This window comes from Lissotriton helveticus, chromosome 2_2, assembly GCF_964261635.1.
Source record: "Lissotriton helveticus chromosome 2_2, aLisHel1.1, whole genome shotgun sequence".
NCBI lineage: Eukaryota > Metazoa > Chordata > Amphibia > Caudata > Salamandridae > Lissotriton > Lissotriton helveticus.
In genome coordinates, this window is record NC_136060.1 from 374,541,140 (window position 1) to 374,565,109 (window position 23,970).

The following is a 23,970-nucleotide window of genomic DNA, read 5'->3' on the forward strand; positions in this document are numbered from 1 at the left end:
AGTTTAGCGCTGAGTACATGGGCCTCTTTAAAGTAATCTTCTTTTAAATAACAATTTCTCCTAAGCCTTAGAAATTGTGAAAAGGGTAAGGAATCACGGAGCGCTCTAGGATGATTACTCTGGTAACTTAGTAAGGTATTTCGCTCGGTGGATTTCCTATAGAGGCTAGTGATCAGGACACCTTCTTTCTCCTGTATGTTTAAGTCTAGAAAAGGAATACTAACCCTACTCTTGGTAAGAGTGTAGGTAAGACCGCTGCAGTTGGAATTGAGCCAGTGTAGAAAAGGAGAAATTAGATCCTCGTTTTCCGTCCAAATCATAAAAATGTCATCTATATACCTTTTCCATAGGGCAATGCCACTATGGAAAGGGTTAGACGGAATCAGAATGCGCTCGCATTCAAGGCTATCCATATATAGCACTGCCAGGTTCGGCGCGAAGACAGCCCCCATAGATGTACCCTTGATCTGGCCGTAGTATTGGCCATCAAACAAAAAATAGTTCTTTGTGAGGCAAATTTCCAAAAGTTGGAGAATAAACAATGCTGGAATGAAATGTGGGCTCGGGCGTTTGTTGAGCACTTTTTCAATGACAAGCATGGAGTCAATTTGGGGAATATTAGTGTATAGTGACTCCACGTCCAGAGTGCATAGTACATTGGACGTGGGGTCAAATGGATGTTCCTCTATCAAGTTAATCATGTGGGTACTGTCACGGATGTAACATTGCGTAGCTGGTATAAAATCCTTGATGAAAAAGTCCACAAAAAGTCCCAAAGGTTCCAGAACTGACCCACAGCCAGAAACTATGGGTCTGCCCGGGGGATGTTCCATACTCTTGTGGACCTTCGGGAGTGTATAAATGACAGGAGTACGAGGAGCTCTGGCATTGAGAAAAGAATATTCCTTTTTGCTCAGAAACCCTAACTCAAGGCCTTCTTTAGTGACTTGCCGAATTAGGTCTTGGATCTCAACTATCGGGTTCCTTTGGAGTTTTATATAGTGTGAGGGATTGCTCAGTTGGCGAAGCACCTCTGTTTTATATGTGTCAAGGTTTTGTAGTACAATTCCCCCGCCTTTATCGGCAGGCTTGATAATTAGATCAGACTTTGATTTGAGGTTGAGAAGTGCATGTTTCTCCTCCAAGCTAATGTTATAGGGGATGAAAGTATGCCGTTTCTCAAGGGTGGAGAGATCCTGAAGGACAAGTTTCTCGAAGGTCAATATCTCCGGAGGCACCATACTGCCTGCTGGCGAGAAAGTTGAGGGTGGACGGAAAGGAGTGTTTGGCGTGAGGATCGGTTTAGGGTGGAGTAGGAAGAAAGCATGTAGTCTCAACTTCCTAAAAAAATCTTAGTAGCTCCGTCTGGGCGTCCAAATAGTTGGGACGTATCGATAGCTCTGACCAAGGTGGTGCCCCTGGTCCCTCTAATAGAGCTCCTTTTTTATCCAGAGGCCAACCCGACCCTCCCAAGAGGGGCAAACCCAAGCCAGCCCCAAGGGGACCCTACCCGTCAGGCGAACGGAACACCAGACGTCAGCATTATCAATGGTAGATCAGCAAATAGCCACCTATTCAAGCACAATGCCTGACTCAGTAGATCTGACTAACCCGTTGCCATTACCCATTTTCAACCTTACATCACATCCCCTCTCCAACACTGAATTATCGTTATTAACCAAGGGACTTTCATTTGTCCCCACGATACGTCCCAACTATTTGGACGCCCAGACGGAGCTACTAAGATTTTTTAGGAAGTTGAGACTACATGCTTTCTTCCTACTCCACCCTAAACCGATCCTCACGCCAAACACTCCTTTCCGTCCACCCTCAACTTTCTCGCCAGCAGGCAGTATGGTGCCTCCGGAGATATTGACCTTCGAGAAACTTGTCCTTCAGGATCTCTCCACCCTTGAGAAACGGCATACTTTCATCCCCTATAACATTAGCTTGGAGGAGAAACATGCACTTCTCAACCTCAAATCAAAGTCTGATCTAATTATCAAGCCTGCCGATAAAGGCGGGGGAATTGTACTACAAAACCTTGACACATATAAAACAGAGGTGCTTCGCCAACTGAGCAATCCCTCACACTATATAAAACTCCAAAGGAACCCGATAGTTGAGATCCAAGACCTAATTCGGCAAGTCACTAAAGAAGGCCTTGAGTTAGGGTTTCTGAGCAAAAAGGAATATTCTTTTCTCAATGCCAGAGCTCCTCGTACTCCTGTCATTTATACACTCCCGAAGGTCCACAAGAGTATGGAACATCCCCCGGGCAGACCCATAGTTTCTGGCTGTGGGTCAGTTCTGGAACCTTTGGGACTTTTTGTGGACTTTTTCATCAAGGATTTTATACCAGCTACGCAATGTTACATCCGTGACAGTACCCACATGATTAACTTGATAGAGGAACATCCATTTGACCCCACGTCCAATGTACTATGCACTCTGGACGTGGAGTCACTATACACTAATATTCCCCAAATTGACTCCATGCTTGTCATTGAAAAAGTGCTCAACAAACGCCCGAGCCCACATTTCATTCCAACATTGTTTATTCTCCAACTTTTGGAAATTTGCCTCACAAAGAACTATTTTTTGTTTGATGGCCAATACTACGGCCAGATCAAGGGTACATCTATGGGGGCTGTCTTCGCGCCGAACCTGGCAGTGCTATATATGGATAGCCTTGAATGCGAGCACATTCTGATTCCGTCTAACCCTTTCCATAGTGGCATTGCCCTATGGAAAAGGTATATAGATGACATTTTTATGATTTGGACGGAAAACGAGGATCTAATTTCTCCTTTTCTACACTGGCTCAATTCCAACTGCAGCGGTCTTACCTACACTCTTACCAAGAGTAGGGTTAGTATTCCTTTTCTAGACTTAAACATACAGGAGAAAGAAGGTGTCCTGATCACTAGCCTCTATAGGAAATCCACCGAGCGAAATACCTTACTAAGTTACCAGAGTAATCATCCTAGAGCGCTCCGTGATTCCTTACCCTTTTCACAATTTCTAAGGCTTAGGAGAAATTGTTATTTAAAAGAAGATTACTTTAAAGAGGCCCATGTACTCAGCGCTAAACTCAGCACCCGAGGTTACCCCCGAAGACTAATTAAAACATCATTAAAAAGAGCATGGTTTTGCCCGAGGGAAGTTCTGTTGGAATCTAAACCAAAAAAGACACAAAACCGGATGGTATGTGTAACAACTTTCTCTCCGATATCTAACTCACTTACCAAAAGCATCAAAAAACATTGGGATGTGTTGAATGCTGACCAACTCCAACTGGATAAACCGATGTTTGCCTTTAAGAAGGCAAAAAACTTAAAAGATCACTTGGTGCGGGCAGCCCTACCTGCACCGGTAGAGATGACCACAATTGACACACTCTGGGGTTTGCCAAAGCTCACTGGGCATGTAAAATGTGGGAATTGTTCTATGTGTGATAGTACCATAGAAGGCAAAGAGTTTATTTACAATGATTTGAAACACGAACGCAGAGAATTCTCAAACTGCAATAGCTCTAATGCAATCTATGCTTTGTTGTGCCCATGCTCCATGATCTATATCGGACAAACCACACAAAAGGCACGAACAAGGATGTGCCAACATCGGAGCAGGATACGATGCCGAACTGCGAATGCACCCCTGGTACAGCATTTCACAGAACAATCCCACACTGAAATGGATTTCAAATGGACTATCATTTGCCTGGTAAAACTCCCGAGCCGCGGGGGTAACCTGCAACAACTCTTGAACAAAGAGGAATTGAGATGGATCCTGAAGACCAAAAGTCTTCACACAGGGTTAAATCGGACTGAGGACTGGACTTCCCTGATTTAACATTATCTGTTTTCTTCTCCCCACGGATTCTTCCGCAAGCTTGGAACATAATTGTAAATATGGTTCTGAATATTTTTTCCATGTAAATGTAACATAATTGAAATGTGCTTGAAATGCATTTACAATCTAACACCAGCTTTAGGATATTGTTCTGAATGTCTGTGATTCACGGCACGCTAGCCTACGCTCTCCACCCATATCTTTTGACACTGATGGGTTCTCACTTAGTTACTAAGTTATATACGTCCTGTTGGGCCGGGCACCACTGTAAGTTGGCGGACACCCGCCGTGCACACCACTCCGTTTCCCCCTTGTCATATCATGCCATTAGATTATTTCCCCGATCCAAAATGGCCGCCAAGTTTGGGCGCAATCGGATTGGTCCGTTTTCCCACGTGACCTTCCGTATACCTTCGCCGCTTCCCGCATTGCACGGAGACGCCGCGTTTTACACCGGTGCTAGCAAGAATCCCCATTGCGGTCTTGTTCCCAGCGCTTCCCAGGTAAGATTGGCCCTGGTCAATGTGCACCCGCAGTAGGAGTCAAGCTTAAGACACCACTGTTACTTATGCTGCCCTTGTCCTTTCTTTCCCAGACTTGGTTATCGTGACTATTATTTTCGGGTAAGACCTGATTTCCTGCGTTTTTTGTTCACCACGGTCACTCCGATCGCAATTGCCATATTTATTCACATGTCGCCCTTCCCTCCACAGACCACAGTACTGAGGGCACTCATTTAAGGTACGAGCAATTTCTCAACCACACTCTAAATGGGAATTTACTACTTTTTTGGCTACTATAGTGTCAATTATTTTCCCTTTAGATTTATTGTATAATTAAGCTATACTACCTAGCTTAAGGAATTTTCCTACAAGAGTGCGAAACCATTGGTAAGCGCAATTCCTCACTTCAGACACACTGAGGTTCAGTTCATTGGTTGTTTAGCACGCCGGTCCGCCCTCACTTCACTCCATCCGCACCTTACTCGTGCACTTGTCACAGTTGATTCAACACTCGGCGCCACTAGCCCTGTTTCTCGTTATTGTTCTTCACTGCCCATACTCTGCATGATCCACATCTCGTTACCGGCTGCACCTTGGCATGGTATGAGTCATGCAATCTATGTACGCGGTTGTGGTAATGTTTTAATGACATGTCTCTATCTTTTTTTATGTCTCCCCTTCTTTTTATATGGTTTATGTCCTATTATCAGTGATATATTCACAAATGTGTAATTTTAAGGCAATTACCCTCTGTCCTGAGGATGACCCTCTATTAAGTATGGTTCGAAACGTCGTCGACATATTACACTAAATGCAACGAATGCTGATATAATTTTTTCTTGCATATGTGTATATTTTAGATTGTCTGGTGTATTTTTACTCTGAACAGACGTCTTGCCATTGCCTGTTATTGTGTATGTTGTATGTTTTTCCAGTGTGGTAGTCGGACACCGGACGGTGCCCCGTTTCTATCACAATCAGTGTTACATTTGTTATAGTATTTTTGTATCAGGGAAATAAACTGTCCGGCTGGACACTTCCCCAGAATATATTACCATTTGGTTTATATTTATTCTTCCGTGTATTTGCTTGTTGTTCTAAGGACCACTGTTCTTGATTATATAGTACAGCACACCACAACACTGTCACTTCACTCTGACACTGTACTCCACTCCCTTCCACTCTTCGACACTCTACTCCCTCCACAACACTCTCCTCACTCCATGACACTACACAAAACTCCACTCCAAGCTACTCAACTCTACAGCACTCCACGTCTCTCTACACCACTCCATAACAATCGATTATACTCCATGACACTCCACGTCACTCTCCTTTACGCCACTAACTTTTAGCCTGAACAGCAGCCACACTTGTGTACATGGCTGCAACATATTGGCAAATCCATTACCTCCCTGTTCTGATATCTCTTCACATATTTTCTCTCATCTGACTGTTCGCAACTAGCCATTTTCCTTTACCTTCTCTTTGTCTATTTTATATCAACCGTTCACTTTTCCACATCGTTGGGTGCTGGAATTGGTCTCAATTAGCGCATTATTGTGCTGCTCTTTTTCTCTCCTGCCTCTTTGATTCATTGCGGTTGCTCGTTCTAGTTTTTCAGGCTATTGCTGACAAATGGAAGATAGCAAGGAATGGTGTATCCAGGCACCTAAGAGAAGCTGTGACAAAACACAGAGAAACTAAACTGTAGAGTTTATGGGGTTTTCCAGCACCATGGTTCGCTTACATGCACAGCTCCACAGGATCTCCTTGCTAGTACAGTGTACAGTTTATTCCTTATTTGTCCAGTTCACTTGGATTCTCCATGAATGTACTAGGAGGCACAGGGATGCTAGATTTCTCTAACCTTAGTAGTAAAGAGAAATGAGTAAGACTATTGCTTAGTTCTCCACAAACTTCCTTCTAAATCAATATTAGAATCCCATATGCCCTTCTATGAAATTCCAAACATTACGTTTCATCTATATTTCGCTTCTCACCTCCACTAAGGCCTGAGGCCTGTATACCTTCCTTCACCCGTGTGCTCCTGTTAAAAAGAGCAACCCTTTTCAGTTATAGAAACCATATTGGTAAAATAATGAGTCTTAACATACAGTGACTGTCTCTGGAATACAGGTGCAACATTTAAGGCACATTTTTCTTCAAGTGGCTCATTTATACCATTATGCTTGGACTTAAAAACTCATAGGCCAGCACTTATTTCCTTCATTTCTTAAAGGTATATGTATCTTCACATGAAAGTAACAGCTTTGCTATTGGTTTGTTGAGTATCAATTCTAGAATATACTTTTCTGTGTGATTATAAAATCTTACTTGAATCCAGCCGGCACAGACTAAAACGGCTCACCCATAAATAATTGGAATGGGTGATACAATATTACCATTTTATTATTCCTATATTTGTGGACATGTATTACATGAAGCTCAGTCTCCTGAAGCTTCTCTTGGTGACTGAGGCTGAAGCAAGGCCAACTAGCTTTACAAAAGATAAGAGGCCTAAGAAAGCACCTGGATGAGGAGAAAAGATTTTCAGCTGTTGCCTGAAGGACAAATGATTGCCCAATGCTCTGAAAGAAGGCGGAAGCACATCTCATGCCCTGGCTGCCAGAACAGAAAAAATGCAACCTCCAGAATCAGTCTACTCTTAGAACCAAAAGGTAATTAGCTGCAGTCAGTAATTCATATCAGTTTGTGGTGCAAGAAAGAAACATACACCAAATTAAAGCTGTACTTGGGCTATGGAATGCTCTACTGCAGGGACGCTGGGCCTTTAAAAAGACCCTGCGTTTCCATTGGAAGCCAATACATTGCATATTTTTGAGGGAATCTGGCAGCGTTTACATAGTCCCAAGAGGAGTTTACCTGCAGAATTCTAAATCATTAGGAGCCTGTTCAAAATATGCTTGGTTAGGCCTTAAGCAAAGAGTTGAAAAAGCCAACCTAGAACATATGAACAAAGTAACAATGCTCTGATAGTGCTGGGGTAAAAGAGGATTAATTTTGTGAGGCATTTTCATGAGCTGGAAACATGTAGATTTGACTTGATGAACATGGTCCTTGAAGCACAGCTCAGTGTCAAATATGGAAGTAGGTAGGACTGACTGGTTAGAGCACATTTATTGTAGAGCTAGGTTATCCTTCGAGCCTGCACGCAGAGGGGTAAGGCAGCCACAGTCTAGAAAATCTCTTTCACTTGGTTTGTACCTTCAAACTAAGACAGCTTTTGGGGGGCGTGGCTTGGCAGCCGATGGAGGTGGACGTGTGAGCGCTGAGCTCCGCCGCGGCCTCCCCAGTAATCCTGGCGTTGATGATCCTGGCGGCCTAGAAGCCCTGAGTTGGCCCGCATCTCCTCCTGCACGCCTGGGGGCCTGACCGGAGACGGATCCCCGGCCGCGCGGTGCCCGCGCCGCGCCCGGAGTTTGCTGGGCGGCGCCAGCCATCTTGCGGCCTTGACGCTCGGCCGCATCCCCGGCCTCGAGTAGTCCAGAGGCCGGCCCGAGGCGGTGCTTGGCCGGCCGACGACTGCCACAGGACCCGGAGCCCCGGACATTTGGGCTCGCTGCGGCGGCGGGGCTCGGACTGCCTTCCTGCGGCATATCGGCGGAGGCAAGGTGGGGGCACTTACGGGTGGGGAGTCCTGCTACGGCCCCGGCCCGGGGGGGCCTGCTGCTCGCCGGATGAGGAGCGTGTGACGGTGCTTGGGCCCACCGGGGTCGCATCTACTCGGCACTGACCCCTGCCAGCCTGACTTTGGGAGACCCCACTGTGCGCAAGCTGTGGAGCGCGGGCTTTGGGTGCTGACCAGCCCTGCGCGGCCTGGCGGAGTGCGGAGCCGCAGTCCTCGGGCCCCGGGATCGAGATGGGGCCGGACCCTGTGCCACCGTCCTGAGTGGAGGGGATCTTGCGCTGACCCCTGGCCTGTGGCCGTCGAGGGACCCTGCTGGCGCCGTGGAGCCTAGTGGCCTGGCTTCGGGGACCGTCGGGGGGAACTGTTTCTTGGAGCCCGGGCGCGCCACTCCCTGACCCCGCTTCCGTGGCACCCAGGAGGGCCGCCCCTGTCGCCATTTTGGACTGGTGACCTGTACATTGCTTGCGGACTTAGGGGCGCGGTGCACTCAACGGGGCACCTTGTGCTTGGTGGACTGCGAGGCGACAAGTTGGATCAAGGAGCCATTGGAGAGCTGCTGGTCACGGGGGCCGGCGGACCCAGGGGGAGTGCAGCGCGGCGACCGACCCTGTGGATTGCGGCCTGGTGAGTCGGACGCAGGTGGGGACGCCGACCCTGTTGCTGCGGGGACGAGACGCAACCACCCCCATGGGGAAACGCCCACTAAAACCCCCGCCTGACGCTGCTGAGGGGCCGGCGGCTGACCAGGGCCCCATTCCGGACACCGTCCCGGCGGCGGGGCTGCCGCAAAACCAGCTGGAGCAGATCCTGAAGGCCATCGCGGACACCAGGGAGGCCCTGCATCATGACATCGGGCAGGTGTCTACGAGCCTGGGCCTCTTGCGTGCTGACCACAGCAAGTTGGCGGATCGGGTCAAGGAGACCGAGACCCGGATTGCTGAGCTGGAACCTTCGTCGAAAGCGGCGGACGCCTTGCTGGGGGAACTGCAACAGAGGGTGCACATACTGGAGCAGAGGGCGGAGGATGCAGAAGGGCGCAACCGCCGCAACAACGTTCGTGTGGTGGGCCTACCAGAGAAAATTGAGGGGACCGACATGTTGGGCTACCTGGAGGCCTGGCTGCGAGATGTGGTCGTCCCGGAGGGGCTCTCGCCGTTCTACACTCTAGAGCGTGCTCACCGCGTGCCGGCTCGTCCCCCGGCCGAGGGCCGGCCTCCCCGTCCGGTGGTGGCGCGGTTGCTGCATTACAGGGACCGGGACCTCATCCTGCAAAAGGCGCGAGCTCTGGGGCCCTATAGAGTGGCCAACGCCCAGGTCTCTATATATCCGGATTACTCCTTGGAAGTCCAGAGACAGCGGTCGACCTTTCTGGCGGTCAAGAAGGCGCTCCGGGAGGAGGGCATCCGCTACTCTCTCCTGTTCCCAGCCCGCCTACGGATCATGCTCGATGGCAAATCTTCCTTCTATGACACTCCCGACGACGTTTGGGACTGGCTGGAGCTCTACAAGACTGGCGCGGATGCACTTCATGCGACCGGGGAACAGCGGCGGGCACCGCCAAGACCCAGACGGGGTAAGAGGCGCAAGAAACGACCACCGAAGGTTCGGACACCTACGGCATCACAGACTGAGCTGGAGCGCGGGGAGGCCCTCCGGGCGGTCACTGATATCTCCCGGACCTTGGACGCCGCGACGGTTGTGGAGTCGGGATCTCGAGGTGGCACGGGCGGGGGGACATCGGAGGAGTCGGTGGTTGGAGACCCCGCGCCACCCCATGTCACGCCTGGGACTGCAGATGGTTTGCTGGACGAATGAGGCTGATGCTCCCCTGCAGTGGTATCGTATAGCCTGCTGTGTTCCTGTCCGGGGTTTGGGGCAGTGGTGGCATTGACTTGTTGGGCCTGGGACTGGAGCTGGGCGGCCAGCCTTTGAGGTGCGGATCGCCTTCCTAGCAGAGGGGATGCGGGACACTTGGGGCACGAGGGGGAGGCCTAACTGGCTTAAAAGAGCGAGCTGCTTGCGGTCTGTTGGGAAGGGCGACAGGCCACCCCCTCTTCTCCCACAACTACTGTGGGACTCTGGTTGTTGCCAGAGACTGTTACTGTTGGGACTGGCTCATTTGGATGGGTTTCTACTGTTGGGGACCTATTCTGGGGAGGGGTGGGACACGGGGTTGTTGGGGAATGTCCGGGTTCGTTTCTTGGGGAGTAGCCGGTGTGCGTGCGAAAGTTGCTTTCATTGGAATAGTGTGTGTCGTAAGGAATGGGGACCCTCTTTGACCTGAAGTGTGTGACCTGGAATGTGAGGGGTCTGAATTCCATGCTGAAACGCCACAGGGTTCATGCCCATCTTGTCCGCAGGGGGGTTCAGGTTGCCTTCCTGCAGGAAACCCATATTGATCAAACCGAGGGGCGGGCCCTGCAGCGCAGATGGCGGGGGCATATGTTTTACACCACCTACTCGGCCTTCGCACGGGGGGCTTTGATATGGGTCCGGGCGGGGGTTCCCTTCCAGCCTCTGGTGACGATAGTTGACCCCGAGGGGAGGTTTGTTGCTGTGCAGGGCCGCCTAGATGGGAGGGACGGGACGCTCTGCAGCGTCTACGCCCCCAACGTAGACCAGCCTGCCTTCTTTGCGCGACTGTCTGGGAAGCTGGCGACTGTCCTGGCTGGTACGGTCCTGCTTGGGGGGGATTTTAACTCAGTGCTGGACGTGGACCTGGATCGCTCTCACCCACCATTAGCGCAGGCAGCAGCTCACAAGTTGGCGCAGAGTAGGAGAGCATGGCAGGGTAGCTGGGGCCTAGTCGATGCATGGAGGACCCAACATCCAACGGAAAGGGATTTCTCCTTTTACTCCCCTCCACACGATCTGCATGTTCGCCTAGACAGCATTCTGTGTTCAATGGACATCCAGGGCCTGGTCCACCACAGCGAGTACTTGACCAGGACGGTGTCTGACCACAACCCCTGCCTGGTGTCGATGCGGTGGATGAGGCAACGTCAAGCTATCCCAACGTGGCGGTTGAACCCACTGACGCTGGAGGACCCAGCATTTAAGGCCAGTGTGCGTAGCGGGGTGGAAGGGTACTTTGACGCCAATGTGGGCACGGCTTCCAGCCGGGCACTGGAGTGGGACGCCTTTAAGGCGGTGGTTCGGGGCGTCTGTATCTCGGCCACCGCGGGTGTCCGAAAAACCCTACTACAGGATGTGGAGCGCGGTGAGGACAGGTTGCGTGCTGAGGAAAGGCGCAGCCACGCGGACCCTGGAGCTCTTGGAGCGGTCTCAGAGGCTCGGGAGGTAGTGGCAGCAGCGTTGGAAAAACTGCGCTGCTTCGATTATAAAGAGTTCCTTGTCCGGGCTCACGCCGAAAGAGACAAAGTGGGTTCGCTATTGGCGTGGTTGGCCAGTCCTGGGACCCGAGGCTCCCCAATAGTGGCACTGACCACCCCGGAGGGGCGCATGGTCTACACGCAAGTGGACATTAACGACCAATTCCATCAGTATTACAAACACCTCTATAGGAGCAGGATGCCGGACCCTCCGGAGGAGCTGGAGGGGTTCCTGGCGGCGGCGCAGCTGCCCAGGCTCGACCCGGAGCATGCGAATCAGTTGGGCGGCGATATCTCCGTGGGAGAAATCAGGGTGGCCATCAAACACATGGCCCGCCGCAAGACTCCGGGTACAGATGGGCTCCCGATCGAATTTTATGTGGCCTACACGGATGTGTTGGTTCCGCGTCTGCAGGCGGTTTACCAAGAGGCCTGGGATTCGGGATGCTTGCCGGCGTCTACACGGGAGGCCTTAGTGATACCTTTACTGAAGCGAGAGGGTGATGCGAGCAGCCGTTCGGCGTACCGCCCGCTCTCCATGCTCACCACGGACTACAAGATCCTGAGCCGGATCCTCGCGACGCGGCTCCTAACCCACATGCGCTCCTTGGTGCATGGCGACCAGGCGGGCTTTATTCCTCAACGCACCACTGCCACCTGTGTGCGCCGGTTGCTCCGGATCATGGGGGGAGAGGCCGCTGACTTTCCAGGTGCTGCGGTCCTCTCGATTGACATCGAGAAAGCATTTGACAGCGTCGAGTGGCCATACCTGCTCCGCGTCCTAGAGGCCTTTGGTCTGGGCGAACGCTTTGTGAAATGGACTGCCTTGCTATATGCCGGGGCAACGGCCCGTGTCAAAACGGGGACCACCATTTCAGCCTCTTACGCGGTGGGTAGGGGGACCCGTCAGGGGTGTTCTCTATCCCCCTTGTTATTTGCATTGGCCATAGAGCCGCTGGCTGCGCACGCCCGGATGGGCCGAGCGTATGCAGGACTACCGCTGAGAGCCGACACCCACTACATCTCTCTTTATGCGGACGATTGTCTGTTGTTTCTGGCGGACACGGGAGATTCCCTACGCGGGGCCGAACGGCTCCTGGCGGATTTTGGTCGTCTCTCGGGGCTGAGAGTCAACTGGGGGAAGTCTTGCCTCTTCCCGCTGACTCCGGAGGCCGATGACATCCAGCCGGAGGGTGCCTTGCGATGGGAGCGCCATTGCCTCCCCTATCTGGGCACTCTCATCTACCACTCGCCCGCGGCCCTCCTGGACGGTAACATCAACAGGGCGATTCGGAATCTACAGGGATGCATGGGTTTCTGGCGGACGCTGCCGCTTTCAGTCGCGGGACGAGTCGCGTTGCTGAAGATGGTGGCACTCCCCCGACTGTTGTACCTGTTTCGCACCCTGCCGGTCTGGATTCCCGCGTCAGTTTTCGGCAGACTCCGCTCCCTAACGACGGGGTTCATCTGGGGTTCGGGTAGACGACGGGTTGCGCTGACTACGCTGATGCGCCCCAGAGCGGACGGGGGCCTTGCGGCCCCGGATTTTGAGTGGTACTACCTGGCCGCGCAGCTGCAGTGGCTCACCCAGGCGGTGGCTTTGGAGTTCCGCGGCCCGGACGATGTGTCAGGCAAATTGTTCCCGAGACATTTCCTCTCCTTTATAGTCATGGGCCAGAAGCTGGACCTAGCTCAGCTCACTTTGGAGGAACGGACGATTCGCAGCTGTTGGCTTCGGGCCCACAAGCGCTCCGGTGCCGTTCGCCCTTACGCCCCCGAAATTCCACTCGGGATGTGCACAGCCTTCCCGCATGGCGGTGACTGGTCGGCACTGGCGGTCTGGGAGGAGCTTGGCCTGCAGATGGTCGGCGACCTTTACAAGGATGGCTCGCTGCTCCCGTTTCAGGAGCTGCGGGACTCTTACGATCTGCCGAGAGGTGGATATCTGCTCCACGCCGCTTTAGTGGCTGGTATTCGCCGATACTGGAAATGTGGGCTCACTGAACCGCCGACATCGGAGTGCTGTCAGTATGTGGTGATGGCCGCTGGCACTTACAAGGCTGTCACATGTCTTTATCGGCGGCTGTCGACAGCTGCCCTGCGGCCCATGGATGGGCTGCGAGCCAAGTGGGAGGCGGACATCGGGCGATCTATTCCTGACACGGCGTGGCCACAGCTACTGCGCAGAGCATGGAAGGGTACGAGGAACGCCAGGTTCCAGTTGGTCCAGTTTTTTACCCTACACAGAGCGTACCTAACGCCGACGAAAATCTCGCAATATTTTGAGGGTGCTTCCTCGCTTTGCCCCCGATGTGGGACTGCGGATGCGGACTTCGCCCACATGTTTTGGTCTTGCATCAAACTGACGGGTTACTGGGAGGCGGTAATGTCCTGCCTGAATGCTGTCACGGACCGGCAGATCGCTCCTGACATAGGTACATGCCTATTACTGTGGTTCCCTCACACCCCTCGCACTCGAGTCACCAGCAAATTCTGCGACCTGGGCTTGATATTGGCTAAACGTGAAATCTCCATGCACTGGAAATCTATTCAAGGCCCCAGCTACCCGCGTTGGAAGACCACACTAGAGCGCTGGGCGAAAGCGGAGAGTACATTGCGGCTGCGACAAGCTAGGAGCCTAGATAATGACAAGGCGCTGGAGGTGGCCAGGGCGTGGGAGGCCCTGGTGGTAGCGCTCCAACAGCCGGATGGAGACCAAAGTGGAGATGAGGGAGGGACCTCAGAGTGAGGGCACTGAGCCTGGGATCTCTCACACTCACCAAGGCACACACACTACTTACAATTACTGATGGCAGTCCTGGGGGGTTTTGACACTCCGTTGAATGACACCACTTACCCTTCATTGAGGTCCCTGTCCTGGGCAGATAGGGATAGCGTGTTAATGACTGGGATGGAGGAAAGCGGCACACTGGCTACGAGGGGGGGAATGCGGGGTGGGGCGGGTAAGTTGGGGACAGTTCTACATAAAAGGTGTCTTGATTGACCTGAGCTGATTTAATACATCGTTGGCTGATGTCTGAGATGCTTTTATTTTGTAATGTATGCTCGGCACTTGATTACCAATAAAAAGTGTTTTTGCAAAAAAAAAACTAAGACAGCTTTTTTTAAGGTGAAAACTTCCAGCGGGATGTAGCTGCAAGCCGTAGCTGAAGAGGGCTTCATGAGGCGGGATACTGTTGCTCAGAGGTCCCGCTGAACACAATTTACTGTTGCGAAGAAGAGCGTAGTGGGAGCTACCGCAAAGACAAGCCAACAGGTGATGCACCTTGGGCAGATCGGCTGACAGGAAGTTCCCGGTCTTCTGTGGGTTCTTCTGACATGTTTTTGGTGAAAACATTTCCATGTGCCAACTTTTCATGCCAGGCAGGAGCAGCACCTATAACACCACTTCCAAGGGTCCAGGATCTGGGGGGCACCACTTGAAGGGTTAGGACTCACTCCAGCAGAGGCCAGGTGCAGGGTTCAATATCTCTGGAGCTTGTTATGTCCCTGTAATTCTCACAGGAGGCCAGCCAACTAGTCCTTGTAATCGATCTGGTAGTGCTGGGTTCAAGGAGATGGTTCTCTTGCTTTCAAGCAGCAAGGCAGGCCTCAAGCAGCAGTGCAGGTCTTTGGGGAGCACTGCAGGCCTCAAGTAGCACGGCAGTCCTCTGGTATTAGTAAGGTATTCCTCTGGAGGACGCTGTAGGCCTCAAGCAGCAAGGCAGTCCTTCTGAAGTCTTCCACAGTTCCGGGAGTGTACTGAGGAGGTTGTCAGGAGCTCCTCTTCTGGTTCTGGAAAGTTATTCCCTTCCCCTTCCAATGCTCCAAGTAGTCTGGGATGACAAAAGACTGGTGGTAAATTAAATATGCCAATCAGGTGTAAGACCATGTTTCAAGGAGAGAGCACGAGCACTTCAGCAGTAGTTAGCTGTGGTAAAGTGCACAGAGTCCTAATGGCAACAAAACAAAATTCAGAAGACAGGAGGGGTAAAGGCAAAGAAAACGTTTGGGGGAAGACCACACCAAGGATGACATGTGTAACAGACCTCCAAAGAGAAATGAGAAAACTCCTTGTGCATCAGGGCCATTGTTTTGAAGGGAGAAAATGCAATGTGCATCAGGGCCACTGTTTCTTTGTTTGTTTTGATCTTAAGAAACAAACGTCTGCATTGAAAGTTTGTTTCTTGAAAACAAAACCTTTTCTGAGTTGGCACAACAAATATGGTGCCTGCTCTGCAAAGTTGAGTGCCTTCAGAAGAGCCGCTGCCCAGCGCCGCCACAGAAACTTGTCCGTTTGGGAGGAGCTTAAATTTGACTGGAGGTCCTCTACTAACCTAGCAAGCTGCCCCCAGGGTCTAAATGATTGTGTTGATCTTATGAGATTGATCTTCAGTACTGGGTCACTCTGAATTTATCTTGAATCATAGATAATCCATAAATAAACATGATAAAGAACCGAGGGCTGTTTCCTCGCAGGTGTGTTTCTTACACTATTCTTTCTGTGTATATGTGCTCAATTTTTGCGTTAAACCGAAATAGGTCTTTTGTTTACCATATTATCCAAATAATTTTGAACCACTGATAATATCAAGAGTGAAAATCATAAAATTTGAACTTTTGTATAGCACCTTTCTCTATTCTGTTCTGTTTCGTAGACAATATAATAGTGGGCTCCCTTGCTCATTGTAGTTTCATTATTTTAAACCACTGTCAAATTGTGATTACATTTACTACCTTGAATACGTTACAAGCTTTGGCCTTAGTCTTTGAGTAATCCCATACGAAAAGTCAATCAGTACTCAAGGTAAATTTGCCATCATTGATTTGGCCTTGACTTATAATTTGGGTTCAATCAGAATATTCTGAGAGCTGGTCTGTGCTTGGCTAAATTATTAATGTTACTTTATTGTTGATGTCCACAAGTGAAAAGAGACTATGTTATGAAATCCACTCTGTGATTTTCTTATATTGGCAGCATGCAGCAAGGCAAGATGTACTTCTTTATTGGAATCACAATGGCGGTCATCCAGGGAGGCTACGCCCGCAGAATTAAACCGGGGACGGAAATCAATGCTGTGACAAGGGTATTGTTTTCTTGTCTTATTTTATCATCCATTATATACTTAACAAACATTTTTATAGTTTACAGATAGCAAATTAATTGTTTTTGTGAAACATCTGTAATGTAAATTGAAGTTAAGGGAGGCTAGACGTGGGGGGGCGTGGCCGACCGAGCAGCGTAATGGCCGCCTAAAGCGCGAGCTTCGGCGGCTGCCGCACTTTATCCTACAATAATCCTGCTGTTTCGTGTGCTAACAGAAGATAGCCACACTCCACGACTGCGCGAAGGTCTGGGGCAGACTTGACAAAAATGTGGGTGCCCTGGGATATACGTGGCCGGCTGGGCGACCTCCGGCTCAGTGAACCGACGCGAACTCCATCTGCGACCCGCCGCCTGTGGAACTCCGTTTGGGACTCCTGCGCCAGGCAAGCCCGGCGCTTTGCAGGCCCAACTGCGACAGAGCTCGAGCGGGCAGGATTCGTGGAGGGCCCGTGCCTGCCGGGCCAGCTATCCCATGCTGAAGCTCGAGACTGTGCTTCTGAGACATAACCAGCGATCTTGAACCAGCGTGCTGGCCGGGTGTTGCGGGCCGTTGCCTGCGGGAGCCGCCATTTTTGAGCGAGCTGCAGAGCCACGTGGGGCGGCCTGGGGAGAGGCTTACCCGAGCGAATCCTGACCTCGCTGCTGTATACTGGGACTGCCGTACTTTGTGAGGTGCCACGAGAGGTGCTACACTCATACTACAAGACGAGGCGTGAATCAGCCGGGGCCTGGTGCCGAGCCCGTAAGTACTTTTGATCACTTGGTGCCCTATCGCTCTCCCCCCCGGCGATCCCTGCCGAGGCGCGACGAACTACCGGCTGTGAGGCGCAAGTCATGGGGAAAGGCGACACTAGACAACCGCAGCTGACCTTCGAGCAGAAAAAACAAACTAAGCCCACAGAGCCGAGCTCCATGGCGACGGGGGGTTCGCCCCAGAGGACTCTCCCTGAAGAAGACGTCGCTGCACTAATGCTGGAGGTGCGCTCTAGCTTAAAGTATAGACGCCAAGTTAGACGCCATGACTGCCCAGCTTGAGAATGTGCGCTCCCAGGTTGCCACGCACGAGACGCGCCTGGATGGCCTGGAGAATAGACACACAGAATGCTGCGAGTTCCAACAGGCCACTAAGTCGCACATTACTGCCATGGAGAAGAAAATAGAAACGCTATGCGCTAAAGCCGACGATTTGGAGGCGCGCTCCAGGCGCTGTAACATTCGGATTACGGGAATTCCGGAGACCACGGCGATGGGAAAAATGGAGGCCTACATTACGGACCTGCTGCACAAACTTTTTGACCCACGCCTGTCGCTGGTGTTCACGGTCGAACGAGCCCACAGGTCACTGACGCAGAAACCGCCGACTGGAGCAGCGCCACGTCCGATCCTAGCGAAACTCCTCAACTACCAGGATAGAGACCTGATACTACGCTTGGCTCGGGAAAAGGGAAAGATTACACACAAGGGAAATAACATCTCCTTTTATCCTGACTTTACGCCCTTGGTGCAGGCTGCACGTAAAGAATTCCTGCCCGCCAAAAAACTGTTGATGCAAGCAAACATTCCTTATTCCCTCATGTACCCTGCCAAGCTCCGGATTCACTATGAAGGCACCACGCATCACTTCCTGGATGCGAAGTCGGCTCTGAAATTCGCCAAGCACATAAGCGGACCCAGAAATAAGCGGAAAGCTCAGACTGAGACGGCAGTGGAGGGCCAGCTAAGTGACAATGATTGACATGTCGTTACCTGTTGGGTTATTGTTCCTAATCACACCGCATAACCCATAGGGATTGGCGGAGAGTTATGTGTTTATTTCGCACTATGGGTTGAGAATATGTGTTGTCCCATGGTCCATGTGGTAACCGCTCCTTTCAGTTATGTATGGCTGTACTGTGGCTGAGTTGGCCGAGCTAGTTACGAGACAGCGCTCCATTGTGCGGCCACCCTGTGCAAACGGGGGTGTACGCTCGAGTTGCCGCGCCCTCAAGGGGTGTCTCCCGCATTTTACTTGTTCTCTTGTTCAGACGCCTTTGGCGTGTTCGGGGGGGTACTGACACAACCTAATTGGGGGGTTGGTGTGGGCGGTGGATGGTGTTGGGACCGGGGTTGTTCGGCTAATAGTCAGTGCCACATTCATACACCTAAGTTACTAGTCATGAGGGGTCGTAAGCAAGGCCGCATACCTTACAGTTATATCTTTTCAGTTGGAGTGCAATGGGTATGACTAAAATTCTCACCTGGAATATACGGGGCTTGGGAGACTGCAGGAAGGCCAGGTTGATCTCCTTAGGCACAACATAGACATATGCTTCTTACAGGAAACGCACATCAACTCCACCTGTACGCCTTAACTTAAACACTCTAGATGGGGAGTCACATACACGGCTGTCTTTTCTAACTATGCTAGAGGGGTAACTATACTTATACGGCGAGGCCTAGACTGGAGGGAACACACTGTGTCATTTGATAAAGAGGGGAGGTATGTGATTGTACATGGGACGCTAATGGGCAGAAATGTTGTTTTAATTGCTGTGTATGGCCCTAATGTTGACGACCCCGGGTTCTTCAGGGAGCTATGGGCACAGATTGCGATTTTAGACTGCCAAACGATTATTTGGGGTGGAGACTTCAATGTGGTCCTGGACGATTCCATGGACAGACCAGGCCTTTCCCGGGCACTGCACCCACACGCCACTGCGGCATTACAAGACATCATAGATGAAGGTTCACTAGTTGATATTTGGCGATCCCGCAATACACAGACGAGAGTGGGGACGTGCATCACGGCGCACCGTGCGGCCTGGTCCAGGTTAGATTTTTGGCTCGTGTCCAGGGACGTGGCCACGTGGACAGCGAATGTGGGCATTATGGCTCGATCCCTTTCTGATCATGCCCCTTGTCTTTTGGAACTTGCCGTGCCGGGGGCCCCCGCTAGGGCTTTCTCGTGGCGCCTCCCGCCACATGCGCTTCATGATGCAGCCTTCACTGAAGAAATTAGACATGACATTGTAGACTATTTTACAAATAACGAGGGTTCTGTGGATACAGAGTCGGTCCTATGGGACGCCTTCAAGGTTGTCATCAGGGGGCAATGCATTGCGAGGAAGGCTGGCGTATTGAAAGCCATTAGACACACCATAGCTGGGATAGAGAGCAAACTGAAGCAGCTTGATCAATAGTTTTGTGCTGACCCCACCCCTGACCTTGCTGCCCGAGTGAAAGCTAAATTACTTGAATTTGCGGAGGAAGCTCAACGTGAGGTCAAATTCCTGGGAAAGCATGCCGAGGCTCGACGTTATGGGGAGGGAGACAGGCCCAGTAGAACCCTAGCTAGAATGCTCAACTCCATTCCTCCACCCACCCATGTGCACTCCATCATAGATTCGGAGGGGGCTGAGAAAGTAAGCCATGGGGAGATACTACAAGCATTCACTGACTACTACTCGACTCTGTATACTTCTACACAGACAGCGTCGACAGACGATCTGATGGCGTTCTTGGAGTCAATTGCAATAGTCTGGTTTAATAATGCACATAGGAAGTATATGGAACTACCGGTTACAGTGCAAGACATCGTTAAAACGATAAGGGCCCTGCCTTCGAACAAGGCTCCAGGTCCCGATGGACTCACGGCGGCCTTCTATAAAGCTTATGCGGATGAATTAGCCCCCAGGATGCACTCGGTCTTTGCGGAGGCCCTTGAGCTGGGAGTATTGCCTGAGTCGATGAGGGAGGCCCTTATCATCACCTTGCTAAAGCCAGACAAAGACAGCTGCCATCTTGATTCTTATAGACCCCTATCGCTCATTAACGTGGACGTAAAAATATATGCAAAAATAATAGCAGACCGTCTCCAACCTCTCCTTCCCATGATTGCTCTCCCGGACCAGTCGGGATTTATACCGGGCCGCGCAACCTCGCATAACTTGCGCACTGTTTTTTCGGCGCTGCATTATTTGCATCCCAGTGTCCAAGCTGCGGTGGTGTTTTTAGACGCCACGAAGGCGTTTGACTCGCTTGAGTGGCCCTACCTTTTCGCCATATTGGAGCGCATGGGGTTCAGCCCGTTGTTTATCAACCAAATCAAGTTGCTCTATACAGCACCCAGAGCGAGAGTGAGGGTTAATGGCATGGTGTCTGACCCGTTTAAGATCTCGAGAGGCACGGCTGTCCACTGTCCCCATTGCTGTTCGCGATAGCCATGGAACCTCTAGCGGCCAGAATTAGACAGCACCATACCGCCAGGGGTATTGGATTTAGCTCCCGAAGCCTGCTCATTTCCCTCTATGCTGACGACATCACTCTCTATGTGGGCAATCCGACTGAGAACCTTAACCCACTCCTGAGGGAATTTGTCCGATTTGGAGGTCTCTCGGGAGTCTCCATCAACTGGTCAAAATCGGTAATCTTCCCACTGACTGATAACACTCTAGAAGTGCACTCAGACTACCCACTGCGCTGGGAGGCAGATGAGGTGAAATATCTGGGGGTCTGGATTAGCCGCAAACTCCAGGACATCTGGACCTTGAACTTTGGCAGAGCCATTTCCTGGCTTGAAAGCAAGGTGGCCATATGGTCAAAGCTCCTGCTCTCGTTGGCAGGCACTACTGCACTCGCAAAAATGATTGTACTCCCCAAATTTGTATATTTATTTGCAAACATACCCATCCCGCTAACCCAACACTTCTTTACCTGCCTACGCTCCCACCTGTTGACGCTTGTATGGGCGGGGAGTCAAGCTAGAGTCTCGTGGGCACTACTAACGCTGCCGCTGCGGCAGGGAGGCATGGGTGCACCAGATATGAAATTGTATGCCCTCTGCGCGCAAGCCCAATATCTCCACTTCTGGGCCTACCCTACACCCTACCAGCCGCACGTGGCCGTAGAACTGGACATGGTGGCGCCGACACCCCTGAGTGTGGCGTTGTACTGTAAAACCCCTAGACCCACACGAGACATTGACTCGGCTAACATGCTCAGATGGTCGTGGAGAGAGTTACAGAAGAGAGCGGGGCTGCCCCTGTTATATGCACCTGCCATCCCCATCAGGCAAAATCCAATGCTCCCATGCGTGGCGGAGGAGGGGGGGGGTCGTTACAGTGGCAGGATCCCCTTTACATACTTTTGCTGACCTCTACCCAGATGGCACCTTCCTCACCCTACAAGCTCCGGAAGCTGCCCAGCCACTGTTCTTCAGAGATCGATTTGCCCACCATAAACTGAAAGCTGCCTGCAGGGCACTTAGCGACAATTTCCCTAGTGAGCCACCCCAACTACTCGCACAGTGGACATTCTGCTGTAGACAGCTCATGGAACTTTCCCCGAACTACAAACTGCGCCTCATACACTTTAAGTTCCTCCATAGGTTCTATCGCACTCCGGTAGCACTTCACAAAATGGGTATTAAAGAAGATGATAAATGCTGGAAATGTGGGGAGGAGGGTGCTTCTTTCTTGCATATAGCTTGGCTTTGCCCGGCGCTGTTCGAATATTGGTCTAACATTTTTGATGCTATAAACCAGATTTTACACAGGGCTGACACCCCTTCTCCTCTGCTGGTGCTCCTGGGATGGGTGGCCGAAACCGTGCCTACACATAGGAAACTGCATGCCCTACTGTTGTTATATGCTAAGCGCCAGGTGGCCATGAACTGGGGGCGTAGAACTCATCCTAAATTTGCGGACTGGATCACTGATGTAACGTATGGACACACGCAGTTAACTACCTATTGGGAGCTGATGCCTTCTGCCTCCAAACCTAGAGACATTTGGGAACCGTTTCTGCAGTGGTCTCGGAGCAGAGCTGAGTCCCCCCATGATGCGCCTGCTGCACTGGTTGATTGACACTGCCATGTTGTACCACAGCATCTGACCTACTGTGATGGGACACCTCTGTCCTTTCTGTACGAGTGAGGAAGAGGGGTGCAGTTGGCTTGGCCTCGAGATCTCTCATTGTCCACTGGTGCCCTGCGCTGCTGCTAGTAGCGATGGGCGCACTCATACACCTGTGCTCTGACATGTATTGTATATTGACTGTATGTGCCTTGACCCTGTACACCCTATATGTTCTTAATTCCACTTGCCTGGTGAATGATATGCTAGTACATTTTTCCTTTCTATGCACTGACGATAGCCTAAGTTGTTTCCTGTTGAAACGTAATTTACAAAAAACTCTTATCCTTGCCAACTGTATAGCACTACTGCTGACACAAATTGTAAATCCTGTCTGTATGACTACGAATGCCGTATATTTGTGCTGTTTTCTACTGTGCAAGCTCTAATAAAAACATTACAAAAAAAAAGGGAGGCTAGACGTGGTGTTGACACACTAGAAACAGCTAGGACCTGGGAAGCGCTGGTTGGCGGTTTTGTCACCCCAGACTCCGAAACCCCATGGCGTCTCCTGCACTATCACAACAGCTGTAAATATGACAGGACACTCTGGGCCCCCATTGATGGTCTGGTGAGCCTCCTGCCACCTCTGCACATTGCCAAACATGACACTGAATACCAGGCCTATTATCCTACATTAACCACCAGTGTACAGGGATGTATTAACCTTCTTATCAATTTAGAGATGTTGTACGGAGTCCCGGGGGGGCGAGTAGGGGGAGGCGGGACGGTATATTGATACACTAAGGGTTGAGCTGTGCAATACATTCTTTTTTATTTTTTCAGAACAACATTTTATTAGATTTTGGTAGTTGATAGAATACAAAGAAACACCGCTCCCTAAGAGTCAGAGAGGCAGTGTGCATATAACAGTATCGTTTTCAAATATATTCAATCAACTTTCCCCCAGTATCCCACCCTCCATAGTCCCACCCGGTGCCCACCCTCCACCCCGCACGGTGTCTACAGTGTCCAACTAGAGGAGCCTAGCAATCTCAATAGCTGCGTGTGGACCAATTCACCCATAGTCAGTATGTACGCTATCTGCGTCGGCGGCTCGTGGCGCTGGGGGGTCCAGCAGAAGGCCCCTGTAGTCCGCCCATCTCTTCCAGATCTGAAAATGTTTTTTGGGACAACCCCTGGCCTCAAATATTGGACGTTCTAGCCCCATGTTAAAGTCCATGCCCCGTTTCCACACCTCCAACAACGGGGCTCTAGGAGCCTTCCAGGCCCGGGCTATATCTCTTTTTGCCACTGTGAGGCCCAGGAGAAGCAGATGACGTTTGTATATATTTCCCCCCACTTGTTCCATGACATGGAGGAGACCCAATTTCGGCGAGCGGGGGAGCTCCCAGCCCAGCACCTCCTCTAGGCAATCCCACACTCCGGTCCAGAATCTCTGCAGTCTCACACACTCCCACACTGTATGGAAAAAGGAGCCTGTTGCACTTCCACACCTCGGGCACTCCGGGGAGGCTATTGGCCCCGCCTTCCACAGTCGTTCCCTCGTATAGTACGCCATATGTAAGTACTTAAATTGAATGAAGCGCAAGCGCACCGCAATCGCTGCTCCCCTAGGGGCCTCCAGGGCTTCTCTCCAGTCCTCTTCTTCCAAGCTCCCCACGTCTCC

The 23,970-nt window shown here is 51.3% G+C and overlaps 1 protein-coding gene across 1 annotated transcript in view; it reads left to right on the forward strand.

The window, feature by feature from the left end:
* SLC75A1 (solute carrier family 75 member 1) overlaps window positions 1–23,970 on the forward strand; it is a 182,601-nt gene that overhangs the window by 111,429 nt on the left and 47,202 nt on the right. The window contains exon 9 of the mRNA XM_078678564.1: window positions 16,321–16,429. Coding sequence (XP_078534690.1) covers window positions 16,321–16,429 — 109 coding nt within the window. The remainder of the gene's footprint in view (window positions 1–16,320; window positions 16,430–23,970) is intronic.